The 20,770-nt window shown below is 36.3% G+C and overlaps 1 protein-coding gene across 1 annotated transcript in view; it reads right to left on the minus strand.

Annotated features, from left to right (window-relative positions):
• The window catches only part of LOC115218386 (tyrosine-protein kinase TXK), a 156,400-nt gene that overhangs the window by 75,613 nt on the left and 60,017 nt on the right, over nucleotides 1–20,770 (minus strand). Inside the window, exon 2 of the mRNA XM_029788167.2 lies at nucleotides 3,086–3,350. Coding sequence (XP_029644027.1) covers nucleotides 3,086–3,232 — 147 coding nt within the window. The 5' untranslated portion in view covers nucleotides 3,233–3,350. The remainder of the gene's footprint in view (nucleotides 1–3,085; nucleotides 3,351–20,770) is intronic.

Raw genomic sequence — 20,770 nt, forward strand, 5'->3', positions numbered from 1 at the left:
GGTTAGTATTTGTAATAGTAACAAATCACTGAAACCATCTCCCCCACCACCCCTTATTATCATCACTAACAACTAACACAATAGCTAATGAGAATGTAAGAGCCTCTAAGTGGTCATCAATATGCTAGATATGACAGTCAAGCTTCCTTCCAACTAGAAAAGGATGTATTTGATAATATGATTCTGAATTTCCTGCACAAAGGAAAAAGATGATATGGTCATGACTGGAATATCTTTGACCATAGGTCTACCGGACCAGGATTGACCCAAGTCTAAACAACAAACCAATGAACAAGTCATTGATCACACTGTCTTGAAAACAAAAAAAAGTACATGTATTGGAGAACGGAATGACCATGTTTGGAGCACCTATGATCTCAGACAGGCTTGATGAGAACTGACCTGGGTGCTGGCAGAAACGTTAGTACGCCGGGCGAAATGCTTAGCGGTATTTCATCTGCTGCTACATTCTGAGTTCAAATTCCGCCAAGGTGGACTTTGCCTTTCATCCTTTCGGGGTCGATTGAATAAGTACCAGTTACGCACTGGGGTCGATGTAATCGACTTAATCCGTTTGTCTGTCCTTGTTTGTCTCCTCTGTGTGTAGCCCCTTGTGGGCAGTAAAGAAATAAGTAGCAACAACCATCAGAATGGCACAATGGTTATTTCCTACAGAAACTCGGGGCTAGAATTTGGTGAGGGGGGGGGGAGTGTTATTTGATTAAATAGTCTCCAGTATTTGACTAGTACTTTATTTTCATTACCTTGAGAGAATAAAAGGCAAAGTTAACCTTGGCAGGATTTGAAAGCAGAATATAAAGGGCCATACTAAAAGGTATTTTGTTCAATAAATTGGCAATTCTATTAATCCACTACCATTACCATAATAATAATAACAGTAATAACATATCATCGTCATTGTCAACAACTACTACTGCTTGTAGTAGTAGTCCACTCAGGATGAGTTGTGTTGACTCTGTACACTCCTTAAAGCCTTCAAGAGAAATTTTATACCATGCAGAACAAAACTGCTTCCTCTATGGATCAAAGATGCTCCTCTCCAAATTCAAGGAGGTGGTGGAAGTTTCTTCATGTTTTTAGGGTGGAACTCTTCAAATATTCATAGTCCCTTCTCTCCACACCAGAGATCCAGATCTTAATAGTGGAGTAGCACTATTGATAGTTCACTAATGCTACATCTACTATTATTACCTCTCACCATTGTCACAACTATGAGCCAACTAGAGAGTTTTTGCGTGATCACTCAAGTTACTAAAAATAGCCACCAAATAGCTATTTAACATTTAAGCTGGCTTTATCCAGCCCAAATATTCTACCTGTTTTATGTTCAACCTGGCCAGATCTGGCCTCTTGCATCTACACTACAATGTCATTCTAAAAACAAACAATTGCAGCACTGAAATCTCAAAAGTACAAGATAATGCATGATTAATTCAAAATAATGTAAGCCATACAGTATCTCAAAGTTATGAGATACTGTATGATTAATTCAAAACAATGTTAATAAATAAGCCTAACATTTGACAGAGTGATCTGAATGCCAAAGTGTTGAAAAGACGAAATGGTCACAGCTAAGACGTCTTTGATCATATCTCTGTAAGATTAGGGCTGATTTAGGGTTAAACAGAAATTATCACAACTAATTACCTTATCACAATCATCACCACCAACACTGCTACCACAACCATCACCACTGACTCTATCATCGCCTCTATAACACAGCAAGAGCAGTAATAGACCTATACAAATTATTCATGGTAAGGAGAGTGGTGGTGTTGTGAGTTGTGCTGTGGTGGTAGTGGCTTTGTTACAGTGGTAAGCATTGTGATGGTAGTGGTAGTGTTGTGGTAATGGTGATAGAGTTGGTGTCGTAGTTGTGATACCAAATAATTAAAACAGGATGATCCTAGTTATATATTAAAATGTCATGTGATGTCAATGAGTGCTCAATGAGTGAGTCTAGTCTTCCTCATGTCAGAGTTGATTGGTTGAGAAACCTTAATTAACCTTGATGAGAAATTAACTATTGCTATCACTACCGCTGCCGCTACTACCACCAATATCAGTCAGCTCTCCAGGGTCACATGTACTACAGACTTAAATCATAGTATTACGCAACACACACAACCCCCACCAAACACACACACACACACACAACATACAGACGTATGCATGTATGTAAAGAAGGAAAAGATTAAAAGAAAATGTTTGATTGCTTCAGCTCTGAAATAGAATGTGAAGCATTTTTGAGTGTTTGTTACCACACATATATGTATAACATATGAATGGTAACAAAATAAACATAACTTTACAAAATAAATGGCACATGTAAAATCAAAGTATACAAAGATTATAAATAGAGCAAAATATAAGAAAGGCAGAAATATATAAATCACAGACAAAATACACAAATATTATATACTCATACACAGCACACTACGATCATCATCATTTAACATGCCCTAGTTTCTTGGATTGTAAATATTCCATCTTGAAATCATAATTCAATAATGTAGTGCCCCCTTGCTGGAGTCTATTAGCTCTGTGTGTTGGCATATTGCCTGATGATTGGAAGGGTACTTTTAAATGGGCCAATTATGCGACACTGGCATTGGCCATGGCTATGATCTCACTTGGCTTGCCAGGTCTTCTCAAGCACAGCATATCTTCAAAGGTTTCAGTCACTTGTTCAATGAGGCCCAATGTTCAAAGGTTGTGCTTCACCACCTCATCCCCTGAATCTACCACTTCCACAGGTTCCCTCCAGTTAGGGTGTGACACATCTTCACACAGCTGACCTCATCCTTATTGCACACCAGGTCTGATGCTTCTTTATGTTCAACTTTTCTCTCAGGGCGCTTACACTTTGTCGTGTATGCACACTGACACTAAACATCCGGTAGAGCATACTAGCTTCATTTCTTTCAACCCTATGCATGTCCTCAGCAGTCACAGCCCATGTTTCACTGCTGTGAAATGAGATGAAAGGGGAGAGAAAAAGGAAAGAAGAAAGAAAGAAGGGGAGAGAGAGAGAAGAGGAGAGAGAAGGTAAAAGTCAACTGACCATTGGAGTGCCATCATAGTACGACAGAAAATTGCTGTCAATCACAAACCACCGGTTCTTGTAGCATTGTCTGGTAATGGTCTTTTTGTTTTGAGAGCGTTTCTTCATGAAATCAGCGAGTAACTCACAATTGTTCTGCTGTGACATGTTGGGACCAAGGACAACATCAGACAAGCTTGGATTATCTCCTTAAAATTTTTTTAATTTTCTGTTTTACTCCAAGGAAGACTCCATTTAAAACTGGTACCGTAGCCTCGTCACAGCTCTGTAATTAGAAACATACAAATATATACATACTAAAAATTTATATCTAGATATAAAATATATAGATCAACTCTGTCTGTCACATACAAGGGGGTGCTAAAAAGTTCCTGGCTTTAAGGATTTTGTGAAAAGCCTGATTGGAGGCCTAACTTCCCGAGTTCTTTTACAGGGCTTAGAAGAACTGAAGGACCACTGCATTAAGTGTGTAAATCTGAGAGAGGAATATGTTGAATAAACTCATAATTAACTGATCCTCCTGTATTTTTTAAAATCCCAAACCAGGAACTTTTCAACACCCTTTTGTATATAACATACATACCCCCACAACACACATATTGTATATGTCTTATAACATATATATACACACATATAATGAAGACGTTGCATCTTATGGAAGAGATAACAAAAGACAGTATTTATTGATGATATGCAGTACTCTAGAAGACCTGTCATCCATGCCAATGTATACTCTAACTCAAGGATAATGTTTAGAGATTCAAATATCTGTACCTTGCCAGGGCTACATTTTCTGTCCCCTCATTTTACACTCTTGACCTCTCCTCCCTTGTATCTATTGCTCAATGGCTTTCTCACCCATCTCTCCGTCTTCTCATCATTCACAACCCTCCATCTCCCAACCACCAGTGCTGACTGTACCATTTTCATTACTCTCTTCATCTGCCATTCAGCACACTAATATATAAGGGACTACATTAGGGCACCATCATCTCCTTTCCCATCAAATATATTCACACGTTTGGGTGCTATGTTGCCAGCCACTGCTATTGCAACAGCCACATATCTTATACCTCTTGTTAATCAGAAATAGAACAAAAATGAAAATGAGATTTTGTCATATTTATAGAAAATAATGTTACAAATTGAGTCCCATACTCCTAACAGGTAGGGATACCCTTGGTCTAATTGCTTACACCAACCCCAATACTTCCTTATTTTATTGACTTTGGAAGTATAAAAGGCAACGTTGGAGCTAAATGGAATTTAATCACATAATGCAAAACAAATACCACAAGGTATTTTGTTCAGAATTCTATCAATTCTGCCTTCCTGGGTTTAATCTCACTCCATGATGTTTTGAGCAAGTATCTTTCACTACATTCCTGGGCTAACCAATGCCTTTCAGTGCAATTTGATAGGAAGTGTGGAGAAACCAAGCATTACATATATACATACATACATACATACATACATACATGCATGCATGTATGCATGCAGTCAGACAGATATAGATATAGATACTGGCACAATAATGTGTCAGCTCCAGCAGTCGATCCTCTCAAAAAAGGAGAGGTTGGTAAAAACAACAAATTTGCTATTTTCAATTTGGATTTTGTGCCTAGAATGTTGGGTAATGATTAAAAAAGTATGATTGTGCATACAAATGGCCAAAATGGAGTGATGTTATCCAGCAAGTTTCAAAACTTGGAGATCAGGGAATCTCTCCAAGTTGAACTTGCTACTTCTCCACATTGACAGATCACAACTTTGGTACTATGGACATGTGATTAGAATGACACAGGATTCTTCAAGCCAAGCCAATCAGCAGGAGACCTAGAGGTAGATTGCAAATGAAATGGTTGGAAAGTATCCAAAGTCTCAGTCACTTATGCTTGGGAATCCAGCTGGGAAATGTAATGACAGTTGCAGCTGGTAGAATCCAATAGAAGTACCTGAGGACTCTAATAGCGGGTAGAGAAGATGGATGGACACACACAATATATATATACTTTATTTAAAGCAGCAGAAAATTCAACAAAACCTGTTACTCTGAGTTTCCCATTCCCGTTTGTCGGACAGTTTTTGCTATATATATATATATATATATATAATATGAATTAGAGATAAAACCACTATTATACAACTCAAACAGTGATAGACATAAACCAATACATAAATAAATAATATATATAAATATATAAAATGAATGATAAATATAATATAATTATATTATATTTATCATTCATTTTATACTTTTGGGAATATATATATATATTATATATTTATTGATTATATATATTATTTGTTATTTATGTATTGGTTTATGTCTATCACTGTTTGAGTTGCATAATAGTGGTTTTATCTCTAATTCATATTTTATATTTTATATATTTATACTGTGAAATTGATTTAATACTAAATCGAATTTTTCCCTGTAAGTTTGGAGTTATACTCCCTAATATTATTATTATTATATATATATATATATAATATATATATATATATATATATATATATACATATGCATTGATGTATACTGTGTCCATGTTTACACTGATTAAAAACTGTTGTGTTTATGTTATGTTGTTATGTATCTTTATCTTCCATCACTTAGCAGTCTGATAAAAAGACATTGATAACATAAGTGTTAGATGCCAGACTGAAAGAAAAGTACTGGGAGTCAATATGAATAGCTAAAGCCTTGAAGGTGGTGCCACAATATGACCAGTTTAATGACTGAAACCAATAAAGGAATAAAGGGGTGTGATAATGTAAACCGGTATAGAGTATAAGAATTAATTCTTTATCTGAAAGTATGACCGACACCAAAGTTTACAACTATGAAAGTGAACATGCAGGTGTAATGAAGGAAGAATCGCTATTTTAAATTAATGGGATCTTATTAGCTTACATGTGGTTAGAACAGACATATCTTCATAAAACGACTTATAGACAAAGTTTGTATCAGGAATAAATCAAGTCATATGTGATTCAGAAATTTATGTTTGACGGAAACTCCTTATCACATGCACGCACATGCATGAACACACACACAAACAACAAACTCAAAAGTATTCTAAAGACACAATTTCAATATAAATGAAATAAAATAGAGCAGCAATAAAGCTACAATTTGTTTGATGTACAAGGAAGGAGTTTGAGATGATGTCTGTGATGAATTATGAATAAAGCTACAATTTGTTTGATGTACAAGGAAGGAGTTTGAGATGATGTCTGTGATGAATTATGAATAAAGCTACAATTTGTTTGATGTACAAGGAAGGAGTTTGAGATGATGTCTGTGATGAATTATGAATAAAGCTACAATTTGTTTGATGTACAAGGAAGGAGTTTGAGATGATGTCTGTGATGAATTATGAATAAAGCTACAATTTGTTTGATGTACAAGGAAGGAGTTTGAGATGATGTCTGTGATGAATTATGAATAAAGCTACAATTTGTTTGATGTACAAGGAAGGAGTTTGAGATGATGTCTGTGATGAATTATGAATAAAGCTACAATTTGTTTGATGTACAAGGAAGGAGTTTGAGATGATGTCTGTGATGAATTATGAATAAAGCTACAATTTGTTTGATTGATGTACAAGGAAGGAGTTTGAGATGATGTCTGTGATGAATTATGAATAAAGCTACAATTTGTTTGATGTACAAGGAAGGAGTTTGAGATGATGTCTGTGATGAATTATGAATAAAGCTACAATTTGTTTGATTGATGTACAAGGAAGGAGTTTGAGATGATGTCTGTGATGAATTATGAATAAAGCTACAATTTGTTTGATGTACAAGGAAGGAGTTTGAGATGATGTCTGTGATGAATTATGAATAAAGCTACAATTTGTTTGATGTACAAGGAAGGAGTTTGAGATGATGTCTGTGATGAATTATGAATAAAGCTACAATTTGTTTGATGTACAAGGAAGGAGTTTGAGATGATGTCTGTGATAAATTATGAATAAAGCTACAATTTGTTTGATGTACAAGAAGGAGTTTGAGATGATGTCTGTGATGAATTATGAATAAAGCTACAATTTGTTTGATGTACAAGGAAGGAGTTTGAGATGATGTCTGTGATGAATTATGAATAAAGCTACAATTTGTTTGATGTACAAGGAAGGAGTTTGAGATGATGTCTGTGATGAATTATGAATAAAGCTACAATTTGTTTGATGTACAAGGAAGGAGTTGAGATGATGTCTGTGATAAATTATGAATAAAGCTACAATTTGTTTGATGTACAAGGAAGGAGTTTGAGATGATGTCTGTGATGAATTATGAATAAAGCTACATTTGTTTGATGTACAAGGAAGGAGTTTGAGATGATGTCTGTGATAAATTATGAATAAAGCTACAATTTGTTTGATGTACAAGAAGGAGTTTGAGATGATGTCTGTGATGAATTATGAATAAAGCTACAATTTGTTTGATGTACAAGGAAGGAGTTTGAGATGATGTCTGTGATGAATATGAATAAAGCTACAATTTGTTTGATGTACAAGGAAGGAGTTTGAGATGATGTCTGTGATGAATTATGAATAAAGCTACAATTTGTTTGATGTACAAGGAAGGAGTTTGAGATGATGTCTGTGATGAATTATGAATAAAGCTACAATTTTTTGATGTACAAGGAAGGAGTTTGAGATGATGTCTGTGATGAATTATGAATAAAGCTACAATTTGTTTGATGTACAAGGAAGGAGTTTGAGATGAGTCTGTGATGAATTATGAATAAAGCTACATTTGTTTGATTGATGTACAAGGAAGGAGTTTGAGATGATGTCTGTGATGAATTATGAATAAAGCTACAATTTGTTTGATGTACAAGGAAGGAGTTTGAGATGATGTCTGTGATGAATTATGAATAAGCTACAATTGTTTGATTGATGTACAAGGAAGGAGTTTGAGATGATGTCTGTGATGAATTATGAATAAAGCTACAATTGGTTGATGTACAAGGAAGGAGTTGAGATGATGTCTGTGATGAATTATGAATAAAGCTACAATTTGTTTGATTGATGTACAAGGAAGGAGTTTGAGATGATGTCTGTGATGAATTATGAATAAAGCTACAATTTGTTTGATGTACAAGGAAGGAGTTTGAGATGATGTCTGTGATGAATTATGAATAAAGCTACAATTTGTTTGATGTACAAGGAAGGAGTTTGAGATGATGTCTGTGATGAATTATGAATAAAGCTACAATTGTTTGATGTACAAGGAAGGAGTTTGAGATGATGTCTGTGATGAATTATGAATAAAGCTACAATTTGTTTGATGTACAAGGAAGGAGTTGAGATGATGTCTGTGATGAATTATGAATAAAGCTACAATTTGTTTGATGTACAAGGAAGAGTTTGAGATGATGTCTGTGATGAATTATGAATAAAGCTACAATTTGTTTGATGTACAAGGAAGGAGTTTGAGATGATGTCTGTGATAAATTATGAAAAGCTACAATTGTTTGATGTACAAGGAAGGAGTTTGAGATGATGTCTGTGATGAATTATGAATAAAGCTACAATTTGTTTGATGTACAAGGAAGGAGTTTGAGATGATGTCTGTGATGAATATGAATAAAGCTACAATTTGTTTGATGTACAAGGAAGGAGTTTGAGATGATGTCTGTGATGAATTATGAATAAAGCTACAATTTGTTTGATGTACAAGGAAGGAGTTTGAGATGATGTCTGTGATGAATTATGAATAAGCTACAATTTGTTTGATGTACAAGGAAGGAGTTTGAGATGATGTCTGTGATGAATTATGAATAAAGCTACAATTTGTTGATGTACAAGGAAGGAGTTGAGATGATGTCTGTGATGAATTATGAATAAAGCTACAATTTGTTTGATGTACAAGGAAGGAGTTTGAGATGATGTCTGTGATGAATTATGAATAAAGCTACAATTTGTTTGATTGATGTACAAGGAAGGAGTTTGAGATGATGTCTGTGATGAATATGAATAAAGCTACAATTTGTTTGATGTACAAGGAAGGAGTTTGAGATGATGTCTGTGATGAATTATGAATAAAGCTACAATTGTTTGATTGATGTACAAGGAAGGAGTTTGAGATGATGTCTGTGATGAATTATGAATAAAGCTACAATTTGTTTGATGTACAAGGAAGGAGTTTGAGATGATGTCTGTGATGAATTATGAATAAAGCTACAATTTGTTTGATGTACAAGGAAGGAGTTTGAGATGATGTCTGTGATGAATTATGAATAAAGCTACAATTGTTTGATGTACAAGGAAGGAGTTTGAGATGATGTCTGTGATGAATTATGAATAAAGCTACAATTTGTTTGATGTACAAGGAAGGAGTTTGAGATGATGTCTGTGATGAATTATGAATAAAGCTACAATTTGTTTGATGTACAAGGAAGGAGTTTGAGATGATGTCTGTGATGAATATGAATAAAGCTACAATTTGTTTGATGTACAAGGAAGGAGTTGAGATGATGTCTGTGATGAATTATGAATAAAGCTACAATTTGTTTGATGTACAAGGAAGGAGTTTGAGATGATGTCTGTGATAAATTATGAATAAAGCTACAATTTGTTTGATGTACAAGGAAGGAGTTTGAGATGATGTCTGTGATGAATTATGAATAAAGCTACAATTTGTTTGATGTACAAGGAAGGAGTTTGAGATGATGTCTGTGATGAATTATGAATAAAGCTACAATTGTTTGATGTACAAGGAAGGAGTTGAGATGATTGTCTGTGATGAATTATGAATAAAGCTACAATTTGTTTGATGTACAAGGAAGGAGTTTGAGATGATGTCTGTGATGAATTATGAATAAGCTACAATTTGTTTGATGTACAAGGAAGAGTTTGAGATGATGTCTGTGATGAATTATGAATAAAGCTACAATTTGTTTGATGTACAAGGAAGGAGTTTGAGATGATGTCTGTGATGAATTATGAATAAAGCTACAATTTGTTTGATGTACAAGGAAGGAGTTTGAGATGATGTCTGTGATGAATTATGAATAAAGCTACAATTGTTTGATTGATGTACAAGGAAGGAGTTTGAGATGATGTCTGTGATGAATTATGAATAAAGCTACAATTTGTTTGATGTACAAGGAAGGAGTTTGAGATGATGTCTGTGATGAATTATGAATAAAGCTACAATTTGTTTGATTGATGTACAAGGAAGGAGTTTGAGATGATGTCTGTGATGAATTATGAATAAAGCTACAATTTGTTTGATGTACAAGGAAGGAGTTTGAGATGATGTCTGTGATGAATTATGAATAAAGCTACAATTTGTTTGATTGATGTACAAGGAAGGAGTTTGAGATGATGTCTGTGATGAATTATGAATAAAGCTACAATTTGTTTGATGTACAAGGAAGGAGTTTGAGATGATGTCTGTGATGAATTATGAATAAAGCTACAATTTGTTTGATTGATGTACAAGGAAGGAGTTTGAGATGATGTCTGTGATGAATTATGAATAAAGCTACAATTTGTTTGATGTACAATGAAGGAGTTTCAGATGATGTCTGTGATGAATTATGAATAAAGTTACAATTTGTTTGATGTACAAGGAAGGAGTTTCAGATGATGTCTATGATGAATTATGAATAAAGCTACAATTTGTTTGATGAACAAGGAAGGAGTTTGAGATGGTGTCTGTGATGAACTCTGAGAGCTTGTATTCTGCAATAGAAAACAAGAAACAGATTTCTAAAGTTATATACTGTGTTACAACTTACATTGAACATACAAAATGCTTTAGATGCTTTTAGCCATCATGAACAAAACTATATTGGGACACCAACACTTTGTAGTAGAGATGCTGTGTTTTATGTAGTATCAAATAGTGTGACTAAAGAATTAAGATAACATCATTACAACAAAAGAAAACTGAGAGTTTGTTCATTCACTCATTTCATTGTCCATTTGTTTCACTAGCCTTTACTTGCTTTTCAAGTAAGGGATCTCTTATTTCATTCTTCATTTCTTCGAAAGTGTAGAAGTTGATGATTTCTTGACAGAAGTAACAACATCACTCATAACTTCCAAAGTGCAAATACAAGCAAATACATACACACACAATGGGTTTCTCTACCAAATTTAAGCTCACTCACAAAGCTTTGGTCAGCAGGAGGCTATAGTACAATATAAAGGTCCAAGATGTTATGCAGGGAAACTAAAGTGAAACCTGAAGTCACACAGTTGAAAGAATTTCTTAACTGTGTGACAAGAAGTGTGCTTCTCCACCACATGGTTCTGGGTTCAGTCTCACTGCGTGGCAACTTAGGCAAGTGTTCTCGGGCTGACCAAAGCCTTGTGAGTGGATTTGGTAGATGAAAACTGAAAAAAAGCCCATCATATGTGTGTGTGTGTATGTGTTTGTTCTCCACCATCACTTGACATCTGGTGCTTGTATTTACGTCCCTGTAACTTAGTGGTTCGGCAAAAGAGATCAATAGAATAAGTACCAGGCTTAAAGAATGGAGTAAGTTCTGAGGTTGATTCATTTGACTAAAAATTCTTCAAGGCGTACCCCAGGATGGCTGCAGTCTAATGACTGAAACAAGTAAAAAGTAAAAAAAGTTTTAAAAAAATACAACCATGTCTATACTAAATAAATAACTTTTTGCACACACACACACACACATGCAGGCACACACTCTTTTATGAATAAAAAACAGTTTTGTTTTTGTAATGTTAAAACTATGACTAATTTCATTGACACACTCACATACACACACAGGTTGCAGTAGTTTGCTAGTATAACAGATATGATTGGTGGGCTAGTAAGGGGGCTAGTACTGGCGGCAGCAGCAGCAGCAGTAGCACAGCAATAGTACAAGTGTTATAGTAGTAGTAGTAGTTATAGTTAGTGGTATGTGTTGGGTGTATGAACTAATAATAGGTATGGTAGTATACAGACTGAAAGAAAAAGATGTATGTGTGTTTATTAAATACATACATATACATATATAAAGAGGAAGAGAGAGGGGGAGAGCTGATAAGTGTGTGTGTGTGTGTGTGGTGTGTGTGTGTGTGTGTGACTGTGTGTGTGTGTGTGTGTGACTGTGTGTATGCAAGTGTCTTAATTTAGCTTCAGGCTACAACAGGTTGTAATGGTGTAGTTGTTGGGACATGAGTGCATTCATGTATAAATGTTGAGAGTATTGAGTATTTGAGGAAGAGGATAGAACATCTGTGACCTTTGTACGACCTGATCACCTCCTGCTTAAACTATTGAGAGGGTAGTAGGGTAGAGGAGATGGGTAGAAGATACTGAGAAAGGAAAGTGTCTACTGAGCCAGTGGTTGTTATATACTGATATTGTCTAGCCCTATGTCAGCCCTGATTGAATAGACATATGATCAAAGCATTCCAGTGGTAATCATACCTATTTCTTTACTACCCACAAGGGGCTAAACACAGAAGGGACAAATAAGGACAGACAAACGGATTAAGTCGATTACATTGACCCCAGTGCGTAACTGGTACTTAATTTATCAACCCCGAAAGGATGAAAGGCAAAGTCGACCTCGGTGGAATTTGAACTCTGAACGTAGGGACGGACGAAATACTGCTGAGCATTTCACCCGGCGTGCTAACGATTCTGCCAGCTCGCCGCCTTTCCATTGTCTTCCTAAGACAAATGCAGCCAGAACTACAATGACCAATGAATCCTCCTTTTAAGAAGGAATGGTGTGATATGAGGAAGATTTGGCTGCTATTTCTAGCAGGTAATGTGATTCTAGAGGCTCCTACATTGGTTCAAGGTTGACAATAAATAGATTATTAATGCATAGAAAGAAACAATACGGTAAACATGGTCAAATCCCAAGATTCAGTCAAGAATATCATACCATATGTCAACAAGAGTTGATCAAATGTGGGCCAGAGAGAACATGACTCTTCATAAGTAATCATAGAGGAAACTTTCAATTCAAAAGATGAAAAAAAAAAAGGGAAATAGATAAAATCTGTAAGTAGGAAACTTAGCCAGGAACCTCAGATGACATATCGTGATAGAGGACAACCATGTAATTTTCATGGAATTTATCAAGGACCTTTGGCCATTGTATGGTATCGGCGAGCTGGCAGAATCGTTAGCACGCCGGGTGAGATGCTTAGCGGTATTTCGTCTGCTGCTATGTTCTGAGTTCAAATTCCGCCGAGGCCAACTTTTCCTTTCATTCTTTCGGGGTCGATAAAATAAGTACCAGTTACGCACTGGGGTCGATATAATCGACTTAATCCGTTTGTCTGTCTGTGTTTGTCCTCTCTGTGTTTAGCCCCTTGTGGGTAGTAAAGAAATTGGTATAGAGTGCTAGACTACAGTGTGACAAACATTATTTAGCCACTATGTGGTGTATAGTACTTGACCAATACTTGACCAGTACTTGACCAAAGTATCATGTATTGACCCACATGTGACATTTGACTACTACTACATCATCACTACAAAACAACAACCACCAATACTCTAACAAGTGTATTTACTGAATGGAAAGCTTTTAGGATGACAAATCTTTTTTGTTAGCTGTTTCCCTCTCTTCTCTTCTTGATACTATCACTTTTTTCTATCTCCTAGTGGTGGTGATGGTGGTGGACATAGTGATGGAGGAAGTGGAAAACGAAATGGATAGAAAATGTAGAAGTAGAGAGATACAGAGAAAGGTGGGGGGAGGAAGAACCTGCAGCCACCTCTTTTTGCTAGAGAAATATATAAAGACAAACAAGTATTATGTTGTCTTACTCCCACTTACATCCACTCCCTACATATCCCTCCCATCCACATGCATTGAATCACATAACCAGAGCACCATCATCTGCCAACAACAGCAACAGCAGCAATAAAAAGGTGGTGGTAGCAGTGGAAGGTGGGAGAGTTCTGCCTCCTGAATGAGACAAGCAAGAATTCAGTTTTTATTCATTCATCGAAAGGAAGGAAGGAGAGGTTAGCTACAAGAGGAGGGGGTGAGACTGAGAAAGGAAGAGGATGCCTGGGACTGAAGGCTTTAACAATGTAAATAAACTATGACCATCACTCCAAACAATTAGTGAAATCCAGCTGGCCAGTTTAACACTACTATCTGATTGTTAGTTGCCTTTAGCAGAGTTCACTCTGTTGCAAGGCTCCAGTTTGAGGATACCTTCCTCCAACCCTCACTTAATTCCACCATTTATGATTTGTAGGCACATGGTATTTTGTTATGCAATCATAATATGCTACAAGGTATATTAAACGTTTTTATCAGTGCTGGCTATAATTCCTACATAAAATCTGTAGAGATGACCATAACACCACAATTCCACCAGTCTTGGAAACCCTAGAAAGGTGTTTAAGCACTGCTTTTCCTCTGAACTAAAAGATAATAAAAAAGTGAAACAAAGATTTTTATATGGAGGTGGGTGTTGGGGTGATAACACTTCAGTACCTTAAGTAAAAAAAGACGCATTGGATTAAGTAATCTAAGAGACACTAAGCCTAAATAAAAGACTAGATGATCATTGCTGGAAACTTTTGATCATAAATTATTTGATCAGGATCGAACAGGATTTAAACAAAAATTAACTTAACCCTTTAGCATTCAGTTAATCTGCCAAATGTAAAGCCTGTTTAATTACATTATTTTAAACTAATTGTACAGCATCTTGTAACTCTGGGATATTGATGATGTCCCTGTTTATTTTTAGAATGACTTTGTAGGGTAGGTGTGAGAGGTCAGAGCTGGCTGGTTTGAGAATAAAACAGGAAGACAATTTTGGCCTGATATGGCCGGTTTAAACACTAATGGGTTAAAGAACCATTTCCATCTAATGCCAGAGCGGAAACAAGTGTAATTATCCATTAAAGAAACATGATTAAAAAACACACAAAAAACACCCCCAAAACAACAACAACTACTACTACTGCTACTACTACAGCTACTACTGCTACTGCTGCTGAAATGGTATTTGGTATTTGTTGAAGTCCTTATTGTTCTGAGGCCAACTTTGTTTCTCATCCTTACAGGGTCAATAAACTAATGTACCAATTAAATATTGTGTCAAGCTCCACTGACTGCTTTGACATGGTTTTTACAGTTGGATGCCCTTACTAATGCCAAACACTTTATGTGGCATGAGCACCAGAGAGGTTACCATGTAACTTGCGAGACAGGATACTTCAACTGAATGAGGAGGAGTATTGAAGGAAGTAGCTTTGTGCCAGATGATGATAGGTTAAAGTATGTTAGAGGGACAGAAATAGGTGTCTTGGAGACTAACTAGTTGAGTTGGAAAAAGGTGAAGAGGGGGAATGAAAGAGAGAAGAGATGTAAGGAGGGAGAGATAGATAGAGAGAGAGAGAGAGAGAGAGAGAGAGAGGGAGGACACTTAAGAAGATGTGTCAGGGTACATCAAGTAACAGGAAGTGTTAAATAATAGTAGATGATTAGATAGGGTGAGAGGGCAGCTAAGTTCCCAAGAGTGCAAAAGATAAGTGGGAGAGTAGGGAGGGGAATGCAGAGCATGGTGAACATGAGTGGAAGGAGGGACTATTAAGAAGGTGAGTTGTAAGGAAGAGATTTGTTAGGGACAGATTGTGTGTAGTACAGGAGGCATAGACATAAACAATGAACCTCATTTTTACTTAGCTGGACAGGTCATCTTGGGCACTGAAAATTATCTATCATCTCAGTCTTTTGTCATCTCCTCAGTGAGGCTGAATAAATGAAGGTCATTTCTCACCACTTCATCACATATCTTACTGGACTTCCTCTTCCATGGATTCCACCCATATTTAGCGATCAGCACTTCTTTATACAGCTGTCCTCATCCATCTGCATACATGACCACACCAGCAGAGTCATCTCTCTTGCACACTACATATGATGTCTATTATGCTCAATTTTTCTCTCAACACATTCACATTTTGTTATACATGTATACTGACATTGCACATCCAGTGGAGGATGCCATCTCCATTTCTTTCAAGCCTTTACATGTCCTCTACATTTACAACACATATCTCACGACCATGTTTGTACACAGGTATCATACAATCTGCCTTTCACTCTGAGGGAGAGGCCCTTTGTTATTAAAAAAATGACAGCTCTCTGAACTTTGCCCAGCAATTTCATATTTCAGAGCATCCACCTCCACTTGCTAATCTGGTCACCTAGGTAACAAAAACCGTTTACTACTTCTAAGGATCTTTCTGGGCATTGGAGGAAATCTGTTTCTTGTGTGTTCTTAGTTTTATTGTTTCTGACTATTTGTTCACACACAAAGACTACTTTCTCTGTTACCCTTCTGTGATTCCATCACACATCTTATGTGTCCATAGCTTGCACAGGGTACACTGTATAGAATTTCTACCAACACCTTTTCTACATATTGAGCAGAGCCATTTCTGTGAAGGAATTAGTAATTTATCTGCTTTCTTGCTTGCTAGATCTTTGGTCTTTGTTAAGTCTTTCATCTACGGTCCTTTGATTCTAGGCTTTGCCTCTACATTTGAACTTTCTTCTCTAATTCTATTACAAATTCAGCTATAAGAACAAGGTCATCAGCATAGAGGAGCTCCTATAAGCAACCAGTCTACCAATCTTAAACTCCTCTGTTATAGACTGGAGGACTGTGATAAATAAGATGGGGCTGAGAACTGAGCCTTGGTGAACTACCTGCATGCTGAATTCCTGTACCCCTAGCTTTTGCAGTGATCACCAGGTGAGAAAGTGATGGACCTTAACAAATGTCAAAAAAGTACAGCAGTTTATTTTGGTTAAATACTTCTCCTGCAGTTGCCTTACCAGGAAGATAACATCAGTAGCCCTTTTTCCTGGTACAAAACCAAACTACATCTCATGAAGGTTAACTCTCTTCCTAATTATTTGAGCTATGACCCTTTCTGTAACTTCCATGATCCAATCCAACAATGCGATACCTCTGTAATTACTATCTAAGGTGTCTCCTTTAGCTTTGAAGTAGTTGACTCTGACACTGCTACATCAGTCATTGAACATAACCTCTTCCTAAATAACTACATGGGAAACTAGGCTGTACCCCATGCCATCAGATATTTTAAGCATCATCCTGGTGGTCATTCCTGATGGACCAGGAGCTTTTCCTGACTTCATGACCTTAATTGCCTTATCTATGATACTGCTGTCAACTTGGATGGCTGGTCCCTCTGTTGGGTCCACATCAGAAAGATTATCCTTCTCACAAGCATTCTCCACGAACAGCCTTTCGTTGTGGCACCCTCATGCCTCTTATATATATACATAACATGTTTCTATACAATTTCCATCAAAGAAATTCACACAAAAGGTATATTAGTTGGCTTGGGGCTATAGTAGAAGACATTTGCCCAAGGTGCTACACAGAGTCAATTTTTCAAAGGTTGTTTTATTCTGGAATTCACTAGAACATTTTTGCATTATTCAATCTTCTGTTTCAAATATTGCTGTTGTTATTGTTTAACTTTGAATGAGTGGACCAAGGATTAAATGTATTCCATCATGAACATTCATCTTTTGTTTATCAAAGATTACATAGCTCAATCTTTGTTTTCCTGTTTTAAAATTAGTTCCAATCAAATGCTAGAGTTAATTAAATTATATTTCTCTTCCTTGTGCCTATGAGTGTCAGACGAAATGCTTTGCAATATATCTTCTGGCTATTTACTTTCTGAGTTCAAATCCTGCCATGGTCAACTTTGCTTTTCATCCTTTCAGGGTTGACAAAATAAAATACCAAACTAGAGCTAAAGTCAATTTAATCAACAAACATTCTCCCCTCAGACTTGCTAGCCTTGAACATAGATACAATTATTACAATTGCTCAAGTTTCACTTGTAAAGGAAGGCAAGGGTGGAGAAGAAGGTACTGTCCTTATTGAACGGTGCCTGAAATATAAGTCTGAAGACTTGTCCTTGATGTTCAGAGAACTCTTAAATGACAAATAAAGGAAATCATCATCATTATTATTAATGTTTTGGTGTTCATGGACATGCCTATGGAATTTGGTTTATTCCCAAGCTTTTACAGAATGAAATGTTTTCTTTTATTTTGTCAATGAAAGACATTGGAGTATTTCAGTGGCCACCCCTATTACCATGAGTGAAAAAAAAAATGTCTCTTAGACATCTTTATATTAAATCTTGCAGACATTCATTCATTTGTTTCAGCATAGTTTTTTTTCTTTTGAGAGAGTGGTAAGAGATGCTAAGTACAAAAATGATAGCAGCATACATACTTGCAAGAGCTCTGAGGAAAATTTTAAACATTGTGAAAACAAAACACAAATAAAAATAGGTAAAAATAATTACAAGAAAGCAGATGCAATTATAAACAGGGTTATTAACACTTTGAAAAAATACCCAGAAAAAATATCAATTCTACAAGTGAATACATTTGTAAACACAGACTTTCATATAGCAACACATATAAATAACATGGACAAAAAAAATTAACAATGGAGGAAGTAACTTTTCTGGCAGCACCAGCCAGAAAGAATGAGCAGGTTCTTTGAAAAAGGAGAACATGGGACTAATTCTGCCTCATCATCATCATTGTTTAACGTCCGTTCTCCATGCTAGCATGGGTTGGACGGTTCGACTGGGGATCTGGGAAGCCAGAAGGCTGCACCAGGCTCCAGTCTGATCTGGCAGTGTTTCTACAGCTGGATGCCCTTCCTAACGCCAACCACTCCGAGAGTGTAGTGGGTGCTTTTTACGTGCCACCAGCACAGGTGCCAGATGGGACTGGCAACGGCCACGATCGGATTGGTGCTTTTTACATGCCACCGGCACAGAAGCCAGTCAAGGCGGCGCTTAAAAGAAGAGCAAAGATGGTTCTGACGGCTCTCAAAGAACATAGAACAAACCCAGAGCTACACCACATTGTAGGTGCAGGGAGAAAGATAACAAAGTCAGTTGTTGTTACATAAAGGCTATTTAGGGAATTTCTGCTCAGAAGAAGTAGAAAAACAGAGAAAATGAAAAAAGTGAACATCAACAATGAGTCCTAGAGATGACTGTTACCATGGAACAACAGAGTGCAACCTTGTAGATAATAAAAAAAAATTAGATTGTTTCAGTGCCAGGAACCAAACGGGAGGTGACAAGTGTTGTGGGATGTCTTGATTAATCCCAGGTGGCAGTTTCACAGGTATGTATGAGTGGCACTTTGTGTGTGTGTGTGTGTGTGTGTATGTGTGTGCGTGCATTTGTTATTTGGAATTGCGGTATTTGTCTTGAAATGGCATTTCATATAGATGTATCAGTAGCAATTGAAAAGTGTCAAGCAACAGTGGAGGAATTGTCAGATCACAGGATTTCTGTGTATTTGCACATCATCAGTAGCAAGAATCTACTATCAATCACATGCTTAGACAAATTTCATGTCTACTGATATAGGAAAACAATTGTAAACAAATCACTTGTGTTGCAAATAGCTGATAGGCTGGACAAAAATTCGTTATTAGTATTAGAAACAGTATTAGATTTGAATAGCAATCTTTATATCTTGCTTAATATGGATATACTGTAAGAGAACCACAATATTGTGGTGTTTGTCTTGAGAAATTATCTCGTATAGATGTATAGTACTAAAAAACATAGGGAAGTGTCCAGCAGCAGAAGTAGAATTGCTAGATCCTGGAATTTCTATATATCTCTATCATTAATAGTAAGTATCTACTGTCAACTGCATGCTAAGACAAATTTTGTGACTACTGGTATAAGAAATAGTGATTAAGAAAGTTCTGGTGTTGCAAACAGCTAGAGGGCTGGGTAAAAATTTATTAGCAATAGATGCAGTATTAGTCTCAAATAGCTTTGACCCAACCAAAATCAGATTTGAATTTTAACCTTGTATTCAATAATGTAGAGGGAATGGAATTATACAGAAATGGTTTTATACCACAGGATATCATCTTGACTATCAGGACAGAAGTGAGTTTAGCTCTACAAATAAAATCTCTAACCAGGTTAGACATCAGTTACTTTTTTTTGAGACACTAACACTACTTGGAAAGGCATGAATATCACAGCCTTTGTTGCCACCTCAAATTCATATTGAAAGTGTTTCTATTTATGAAAGTATTACAAGACTGGTAGGAGATGACTAGAAAATCCACTCCCACTGCTACTTAACATAACTGACTAGACTGACTGTAGCACCATGGTTAAAGAAGACTAAAAGGTGATATTAACATTAGTGTACAGAAGAATGTGGAATATTAAACACCCACTGACAGAATGTAACTTAATTTGGAGTGAGTTATAACATCTGAAGATTTAAAACTTTGGAAAGCTGGTGACCTTATAGAGGCAAAAACAAAAGGCAAACATTGTACAACAATCACTCGGAGAGAGAGAGAGAGAGATAGAGAGAGAGAGAGAGAGAGAGAGAGAGAGAGAGAGAAAGAGAGAGAGAGAGAGAGAGAGGAGACTTTTTTAATGGACTGCAGCCATGATGGGGTACCTCTCTCGATAATTTTAGTCTGCGGAAGACCCCAGTAACTGATGTTATAGAGAGAGATACTCTCTATCAGTAGTTCTCAACATGACTCCTTACCAAAAAGGAGACCAAATATAATCACTGGTACACTCTATGTGGAAAATTTTACAAAAGAAAGAAAACTATGTTAGAATTTAAAAAAGCATCTACAGTCTAGGATTATATAT

The sequence above is a fragment of the Octopus sinensis genome, linkage group LG13, assembly GCF_006345805.1.
Source record: "Octopus sinensis linkage group LG13, ASM634580v1, whole genome shotgun sequence".
Lineage (NCBI taxonomy): Eukaryota > Metazoa > Mollusca > Cephalopoda > Octopoda > Octopodidae > Octopus > Octopus sinensis.